This window comes from Cynoglossus semilaevis, chromosome 18, assembly GCF_000523025.1.
Source record: "Cynoglossus semilaevis isolate Cse_v1.0 chromosome 18, Cse_v1.0, whole genome shotgun sequence".
NCBI classification, from domain to species: domain Eukaryota; kingdom Metazoa; phylum Chordata; class Actinopteri; order Pleuronectiformes; family Cynoglossidae; genus Cynoglossus; species Cynoglossus semilaevis.
In genome coordinates, this window is record NC_024324.1 from 9,165,230 (window position 1) to 9,173,999 (window position 8,770).

The 8,770-nt window shown below is 37.8% G+C and overlaps 2 protein-coding genes across 5 annotated transcripts in view; both read left to right on the forward strand.

Moving 5' to 3' along the window:
- Nucleotides 1–281: 281 nt before the first annotated feature.
- Nucleotides 282–6,032, forward strand: cndp2 (carnosine dipeptidase 2). The gene is made up of 12 exons (XM_008331513.3): nucleotides 282–462; nucleotides 1,573–1,653; nucleotides 1,775–1,918; nucleotides 2,014–2,176; nucleotides 3,375–3,463; nucleotides 4,064–4,264; nucleotides 4,382–4,466; nucleotides 4,566–4,726; nucleotides 4,851–5,015; nucleotides 5,112–5,253; nucleotides 5,561–5,708; nucleotides 5,844–6,032. Exons 2-12 carry the CDS (start codon nucleotides 1,594–1,596, stop codon nucleotides 5,908–5,910), a joined length of 1,425 nt encoding a protein of 474 aa, XP_008329735.1. The 5' UTR covers nucleotides 282–462; nucleotides 1,573–1,593; the 3' UTR covers nucleotides 5,911–6,032.
- Nucleotides 6,033–6,467: 435 nt separating this feature from the next.
- ptpn2b (protein tyrosine phosphatase non-receptor type 2b) overlaps nucleotides 6,468–8,770 on the forward strand; it is a 10,383-nt gene continuing 8,080 nt past the window's right edge. For all 4 annotated transcript variants that reach the window (XR_003052759.1, XR_003052760.1, XR_003052761.1 and 1 more), the window contains exons 1-3: nucleotides 6,468–6,705; nucleotides 7,515–7,605; nucleotides 7,741–7,841. Coding sequence is in view for 1 of the 4 variants with exons in the window: in XM_008331512.3 (XP_008329734.1) it covers nucleotides 6,649–6,705; nucleotides 7,515–7,605; nucleotides 7,741–7,841 (249 nt within the window). In the remaining 3 variants the exon portion in view is untranslated. The remainder of the gene's footprint in view (nucleotides 6,706–7,514; nucleotides 7,606–7,740; nucleotides 7,842–8,770) is intronic.

The following is an 8,770-nucleotide window of genomic DNA, read 5'->3' on the forward strand; positions in this document are numbered from 1 at the left end:
CCTATTTCAGGGTCTCTGAATTGTGGATGACAAAGCGTTTGCAAATCACCCATAATTCTTTGCGCCGTCTTTAAAAAACTTTATTCAGAGCATATCGTAAAACTATCCAAAATAAAAAAAACATTAGAAATGGAAATAAAAAAAACAGCAAATCCAACAGAAATGCAATATTACAATATTATGTATATATAACAGAAAATATACATATGCAAATTAGAGTACTACTTGATATTTGGAGCACATACGTAACGTTTTAACAGCTTTTTATTGGATCTTTACGCCGTCTTTATCTGAGCCAATGACATGCTGAATGACGACAGACTGTTGTGATGTGCATTCCCTTCAAATACTCTGCTCATTGACTTTTCTTTCAACTGTGCCTCTTGTCTGCGCCACGGACGTCTGTCAGATGTGAGCGGATCCACGTCACGAGTGGAATTAACGGTTTAGGACTAAATATACGTAAGTCATTTATTTACAAAAAACATTTTTATCATATATATGTGGCAAAGGTTAGCCGGTTGAGCTAGCAAGCTAACTAAATGTACAACATGTTATAATAACAAACTATTGATGCCGGGTAAAACCGGGTTAGCCACAGTGCTAACACTGTCATAACTCAGCACAGAGTTCACTAGAACACTGTCGACAGTTGCTTGCTTTTGTTCACCTGCTATACTTCTAAAAGGAAAGTGTGTGTGGAAAGTGTGTGGACCAATATTCGCTGCCTGCAAATATTAGGCCACTGACAACGACAAATCGGCTAAATTACGTTTTTAATAGACGATAACTCTCTTTTAGTTGTTGTTGTTTTTTGTTTTTTTTTTTATTAATGAAAAAGTAACGTGATTTCTGCTTCTGCAGAGTAAATATGTTTCGGTTTCTGGTTGATTCTTTCCCCTGTACGTAGTAAGTGAGTCGAATTAATGAATAAATGTGTGCACAAAAACAACAGCAATAAACAAATCAAATACACTGTATGTGCAAATCCCTATATGTTGTCTGCATTTTTTTACCTCTTATCTTGGTACCGTAGGGCATGTAAATTTGTCGCCAGCAGGTGGTGCTTCGCACCTATTTAAAAATGAATATATAAGCTATTGCAAATCATTATTTTCGCATGTAATGAAAATGTGTAATCTGATTTATTGCTCGGCATATTTTAAATTAGAGTACAACAACGTTATTTTATTCGTCATTTCCAAATGTCGCGCTTTCTTACAAAGGAAAGCGAAACAAGGAAAACACAATTGTCACAGTGTCTTAGCCATTGTGTCACACTGGTACTGTTCACTTCAAGTGACTAAATTATTATATATTTTTTTAAAGTAATACGTTTGAAATGAATCGTGATCACTTGCTATACAATAACAAAAAGATAAACCATACAAAATAAATTAAAGATACAAATAATTTGATGATTTTAAATATCCCTGCTGTAAATGTAAGACAATGAGGAAGGAGGTCTGTCATCCATGATATCTGCAGGAGGGCGTGTTTTTGGTCCACCTATAAAAGAGCACTGGGTTTGAGGTTTAACTTTTTACACCATTCTGCTTGTTGAATCCTCAGCTCTTCCTGTGGCTGACAAACATGGCTCATCTCACAGCACTTTTCAAATATGTGGACGAAAACCAGGATTTGTACGTGCAGGTGAGATGGCTCTAAATTTACCTCCAATACACAGTAGAGTTGAAATGAATCAAAATGCCAGTTTTAATGCTTTTCATATACAGTAGAGGTATAATATCAGTGATATGTTCTGATGTTCTAGCGTCTTGCTGATTGGGTCGCAGTCCAGAGTGTGTCTGCTTGGCCAGAGAAACGTGGGTTGATCAAGACAATGATGGAAATGGCTGCCAAGGATATTGAGAAACTGGGGGGCACAGTAGAGATGGTGGACATTGGAAAACAGACAGTAAGACTCATGCTAATGTGTTGGGTTTCTTTTTTTAACATGATTTCACTATTATTATTATTATTATTATTAAAACGTTGATTTTATTCCTGCAGTTGCCTTCTGGGGAGGAAATCCCTCTGCCCCCCATCATTTTGGGGCATTTAGGTTCAGACCCAGGTAAAAAGACCATCTGCATCTACGGCCACCTTGACGTGCAGCCAGCTAATATTGAAGACGGCTGGGATACAGAGCCTTTCACTCTGGTGGAGAAAGATGGTAAGAGCGTGATTTTCTGTTGTTCTAGATTTGACTCACCAAATCCAATCACTACCATGCTGAAAGGAGCTTTCATATTTTTCTGTTGTCATGTAACAAGAGACAGGGTGTAATAAATTCCACAGTTGACTGCTCTTCACTTTCTGTTATGCCAATACCTCTTTCACTTTAGGTGAAAGATGAGCAGATTCTACAGTATCTGGAGTGATATTGAAGATGGATATATGCAGTGTTGTATTCCTGTGGCACTTATTATTATTACACCAACCTTTTTTTATACTGCATGTTTTATGTTTCATGTTATCAGTCATGTGTGCAAGACTCTGTGCTCCAAAGTCCAGCTGAGGAATGAGCTATGTTCTTAATCAGTCCAGGTCTTATCTGCTCACCAGATTTCCAGGTCAAGTTAAACCAAAGCCAATTCATTCAAAAGCTGAAGTTTTCAATGACAGAAAGAGCTGAATTAAAACATTTAACAGAGTGATAATAGTACAAAATGTATTCAGTGGTGTTTTCTTAAAATATCTCTTTAGTTTGTAATTCAAGCACCTTTTGCTTTTTATATTTTACCATGATAGAGTTTTGGATTGAACGACTGAGATGTTGTTCTTAAATCACCTTCAGTCTTACTTTCATACTGTACATTGTTGTGCAAATTGTTTATGGTAAAACTTTGAAACATAGTTTATCCTGTGTATTCTAGTATTACTATAAAACTGTCATTTAAATAAACATTTTACTTCCTTTTGTTTAAAAAAAACATTTTTTTTCCTCTCCTAAACCAAAATCAAAATGCTGTCATGTGTTCACTGGTGACAGTCAGCAGACAGGAACACCCACATCCACTTCCTGATTTAACCTGACGTAAGCAAGAACAGAGCTGAACCTGTTCTTGCTCACGTCAGGTTAAATTTTCTGCCGTGCCTTTTTTTTTTTAAACCACTAAAACATGACGTATAATCTGTAAGTGTCATAGATCACAAGCTTACAGGGTTTAGGGCAGTGATCACAGCAGTACAAATAAGAGAGACTACTTTAGTTTATATGACATGAAATATTTGATCAGTGTAAAAAGAAGATTTTAAAACAGGAATCAAATACAGGAGTAATAAACCAGATAAGAAAACCAGAAATTCAGAGAAAATCTGGCAACATTTGACTATTTTTGCAGGACTTAAATATTTTCTTCTCTTCACAGGTAAACTCTATGGAAGAGGTTCCACTGATGACAAAGGTCCAGTGTTGGCCTGGTTTAACTGCATTGAAGCCTACCAGAAGATTCAGCAGGTGAAGTCGCTGCCGGATTTCAGCTTTTCCTAATAATATGTAACAATAATAATGATAAAAATCCAAACCCACTATCTTAGCCTGGGATTTTGTCTGATTAATTAGTCCAAAAGTAAAGGTGTGCATGTCACAGGCTGTAATTCTGGCTTGCTTGTGTCAGCAGAGAAATGAAAAAAAAAATGTCATGGGCTATGGTTCAGAAGATCAAACATATACCACAGTCTTTTAAGGGGCAGTGAATGGTATACGTTGTGTAGCGCAACATATTGGTCGGGTTACGTTAAGTCAGCAGTTGCACTTATGAAAATTCTCCTTTACCGGCAGCAGTTTGCCTACAGCCGAATGTGAGAAAACACCTCACACAGATACGTCTGAGTCAATGGGAGGGACCTGCTGATCACTGACTGTTCACTTAGGAGTCGTCAGCAAGAGAGGGTTCAAAGGTGTTTGCATGAAATAAGCCTAATCATTCAGAACTAATCATTAAACCAAGTCACAGTGGATAGCTGAAAAAAATATTGTTTGTATTGAATTATGATGGCAACAGTTTTATTTTTTTTCCTCTAATACGTGTCTTGTTTTTTTTGTTGTTTTTTTCAGGAGCTTCCCGTTAACATCAAATTCTGCTTCGAGGGGATGGAGGAATCCGGATCTGAGGGTCTGGATGAACTGGTGATGGCACGAAAAGACACCTTCTTCAAAGACGTGGACTATGTTTGCATCTCTGACAACTACTGGCTGGGAAAGAGCAAACCCTGCATCACGTATGGACTGAGAGGAATCTGCTACTTCTTCATTGAGGTGGAGTCAGACTCTAGTGATCTGTTCATTTCCAACAGGTTTCACTGTGCCACCAGTCTACTGCAGCATTTTTGAACCGCGTGATCTTTATTTTTTCATTCATTGAATATTTTACAGGTGAAGTGTGGTGAGAAGGACCTGCACTCAGGAGTGTTCGGAGGCTCTGTCCATGAGGCTATGAGTGACCTCATAGCACTTATGGGTGAGTGCAGCTTTTTTTCTTTGGTTGTTTTTTTTAATTCATGCAGAAGTGTGTGTCTCTGTTCTTACTTCTAAACATGTGTTTGGATCTGTTGAACAGACAGTCTCGTAGATCCTAGGGGAGCCATCTTAATACCTGGAATTAACGACAGTGTGGCCCCCGTGACTGACGAGGAGAAAAAACTGTACGAGAAAATAGATTTCGACCTACATGAGTACTGTGGTGACGTGGGTGTTTGCAAGCTGCTACACGATAGCAAGGCAAGATCATGATACTAACAGAAATGTCATGTCACATATTGTGGTTTTTCTAGAGTGATAGTTTTCTTGTAAATCCCTTAATAATTTTAACCAAGAATATGTAACTGACTCTTCGCCCCTGCAGGAGAAAATCCTTATGCACCGCTGGAGGTTCCCATCTCTGTCTCTTCATGGTATTGAAGGCGCTTTCTCTGAAGCAGGAGCCAAAACTGTTATCCCCAGGAAGGTCATTGGAAAGTTTTCCATCCGCCTCGTCCCTGACATGGACCCCAAAGTTGTAGAAAAACAGGTAAATCCTAAACACAGGTGAAAGTGAAAGTGGAGTCATTCTATTAAATTATCAGCAAAATCAGTTGAATTTCTTGTTTAACTTTCATTTTCAAAGGTTATCAGTCATCTTGAGAAGAAATTTGCAGAACGTAAATCCCCAAACAACCTGAAAGTGTACATGGGCCATGGAGCAAAAGCCTGGGTGTCTGACTACAACCACCCACACTACATGGCTGGAAGAAGAGCCATGAAAACAGGTACAGACATGTAGTAATAAATAATGTCGTGATGTTAAATTGCTTATGTTCAAAATGGGCTTGGTTAGAGGGATGAAGGAAATTTTAGAGCTTGGCTGTCAAAGATGAGATAAATTGCTGGGACAATACTGAGTCTCCACCACAAGGGGGCAGTAAATGATCGTATTGCTATAATCAACCCTTTGCTTCTTCAAAATCAAATCTCAGCAAAGATTCTACCCAAACGTTGACGTTGTAATTGAAACAGTTTTGTACCAGTCCACATGCGGATTCATCTGCCACTATTTTTAAAATCTTTGTCTGTCAGTGTTTGGTGTGGAGCCTGACCTGACTCGTGAAGGTGGAAGCATCCCCGTCACTCTGACCTTCCAGGAGGCCACTGGCCGTAACGTCATGCTGCTTCCAGTCGGATCATCTGATGATGGTGCCCACTCCCAGAATGAGAAAATTAACCGGTAAATATTGCAGTATTTATCAGTTACAGTTTTTTTTTTCTTTACCAGATATTCAGGACAGAAAATGATCAATTCTGAAATAATTCTAATTCTAAAATACCAATGATTTAAAAAATATTTTTGATTTTCTTTCAGATCCAACTACATTGAGGGAATAAAGATGCTTGGAGCTTACTTCCACGAGGTTTCCCAGCTGGAGTAAAGAAAGATCCTGCTTGTAAAAATGTCAACAACATTAATACCAACTAGTGCTCTCACAACAGTCAACACTGTGGCTTTACTCCAAAATAACATATGAAAATAAAGTCTGCTTTTGTTACATTGGCTTGTGTTTTTTATTTTGTTAAATTTTATTTATTTATTAATATTATTTTGTTTGTCTTTTTACGATGTATGGGTTTTTTAGTTGAGAAAATTGTTTAATATGACCAACTATTTAGTTATTGTGATTAAAAAAATTCAAATAACATTTTAAGTGTAATTTAAAGGAGACTTGTATGCTGACTTTCCAAGTACAGTGGTCAAAAACGAGATGCAGTTTTGTATTGTTTTTCTTTTTATTTAAAAATAAAAAAAAATTTTAAAAGCTGTTCAACCTTTTTTTTATCTACGGTATCTAGTTATTTAAAAATGGAATATGTCGCGTCTCAGGTCTTGTTTTACTCATCTCGTCCGTACACGGAACATCTCTGTTCTGGCTGTGACAGCCACTGAAGAGCCCTGTTGTGCGCATGCGCACTCACCTCTTTATCAGACGTCAGCTGCAGCTCAGCGATAACGGGTAGCAAACAGTTTAATCAGAGGTCGCTAGCGCACAGAAGTGCTGCTTTTAACACTTAGAGACCAAAAACGTCCCAGGTCCGGCTAAAAGTAATGAGGTAGAAGGTGGGACAGCTGTAACTACTCGTATTAAGAACAGACTGGCGCCGTCACATTGAAAATGGAGCAGGAGTTTGAGGACATAGACTCTGAGGGCCGGTGGCACAAACTGTACTTAGTAAGTATGTTAGCACTGTTAGCATAGAGCTAACAAAATGTCAGTGTTATTTTAAGCACTAACGACTTGGCTAGTTTATAATTTATGATGTATTGTATGTAATACATTTTGACAGCTGTGTTTAATCAAAGTCAAAAGTTATTTTAACCCCTTATGCAGTTGACAACGTACCTTACGTACGTTACATTAAGCTTTTAATATTGAATAGTGGTTTTTCATCAGATAAACGACATTTAGCTAGTTCTACACCTGTGTAGAACTATAGTCCAACTGTAGTGTAGAATATAGTCCAGAGCAAAATGTCAACATCAGACCGACGTCCGTCTTTCTTGTCTGTTTTTTTTTTTTTTTTGACAGGACATTAACATTTTTATTTTGACTGTGATCATACTTCTTTTTCCCCACTAAAAGTAAAGTTCAAGGGCTCGGTTTTTTGTATACAAAGATGTGTTTTCCTATGCAGTAAAAGAAAAAACATTGTTTGTTCACCTTATTAGTTTGAATCTAATCCAACTTGCTCGTATTCCGTACTAGTAGAATGTCGACATAAGTAGTCGTGTCCTTAAAAAGCAGGTAAGCTGTAATTAAAGGCAAATTCGCCTCATACATTTAGTTCAATTTTAATTTCCTACAAACTCCTAATCACAATCAGATTGATTTGAATATATACTGTTAGACCAAAAAATATGATTGAAATGTCCTTGAATTTGCCATAGGAAAGGTTCCATAGAGCTGGCAATTTGAAGTGCAGTACAGTCATTGCGTAGCGACACAATTGGCAGAATTCAGTCTTTTTTCCCATTTTTCAGGAAATCAGGAACCAGTCCCACGAGTGCTCCTACAAAGTGGCAAAGTATCCAGAGAATAGAAACCGAAACAGATACAGGGACGTCAGTCCGTGTGAGTAAACATTAATGGGAAGTGTTTTGTTTACACAATAGACATTTCTCCAAACCTCTGACTGTCCCTGTCAGTAATAAACATTCCCTACCAAAATATTTAGTTGTAACTTGTCGTCTCACTGTCTTTCTGCAGTTGACCACAGTCGGGTGAAGTTGAAGAGCACAGATAATGACTACATCAATGCAAGTCTGGTGATGATGGAAGAAGCCCAGAGAAGTTACATACTAACTCAGGTAGGTTTTCAGTGATATCATTTGTTTCATTTTATTCAATTGACAAAAAAAAACATAAAAAACAAAATAAAGAGAATTCACCTAAAATTTCATAAAATGTTATTAACCTAAATATAATTCCATAACCCTACACTTTTGGGCTCTACTTACAGAAAGCTATTTGCGAGTTCTATCAGAAATCTGGCAGCCGGCCGGGACCAGTGTGTTAGAGAAGCAAATCAGTGTTGACACTCAGCTGCTGCTGGTCAGCTTGTTCTGCACGTCACGTTGAATTATCTAATTACACATATAATTATAGTATTATTTATGTGCCTGAATGTAATGGATGTGAAGGACTCCCTGCCTTTTTGAGACGAATGATTACGTAATGCCTGTGCCTGTGCCACGGGTGTTAAGTGGTGAGTGCTTTTAACAGGATTAGGACTAAAATGATTTCCATGAACTGTTGTGGAGAGTTTGGTTGTGACCTGAGGGAGAGCCATCCGGTTTGCAAGGCAGTGCATTCATCAGCTCACTGCTCTGTTGAAGCCATTCATCATCCGGAATGATGAATACAACTTAGAGTAATCAATCCATTAAATTGTTGTTGTTTTTTCTGCTCTGTGATGCACAGCAGTGTTATTCATTAGGCTGTGTGGAGAGAGTAGTGAAACCAGTGTGGTGGGTAAATTTGGTACTGCTATATATATATATATATATATATATATATATGTGTGTGTGTGTGTATATATATATAATAGTTCCGAAGAATGAACAATTTCACACTCACTATATATTCAGCTGCTGGGAAACGGAGTCAGCTGCTGAATTTTGATGACGTGAGCTCAGACTTGCCCTGCAGGTGTCTTCTGAATAGTGCACGTGTACTGTACTGAATGAAACCACAGTTTACACTGACAGTTGGGCTGAAGATGTTTCTGTGTTAAACC

Coding starts and splice junctions, on each gene's coding strand:
- cndp2 (XM_008331513.3), top strand. CDS start 1,594: ATGGCTCATCTCACAGCACTTTTCAAATATGTGGACGAAAACCAGGAT. Junction 1,654..1,774: donor ACCAGGATTTGTACGTGCAG/GTGAGATGGCTC, acceptor CTGATGTTCTAG/CGTCTTGCTGATTGGGTCGC. Junction 1,919..2,013: donor TGGACATTGGAAAACAGACA/GTAAGACTCATG, acceptor TTATTCCTGCAG/TTGCCTTCTGGGGAGGAAAT.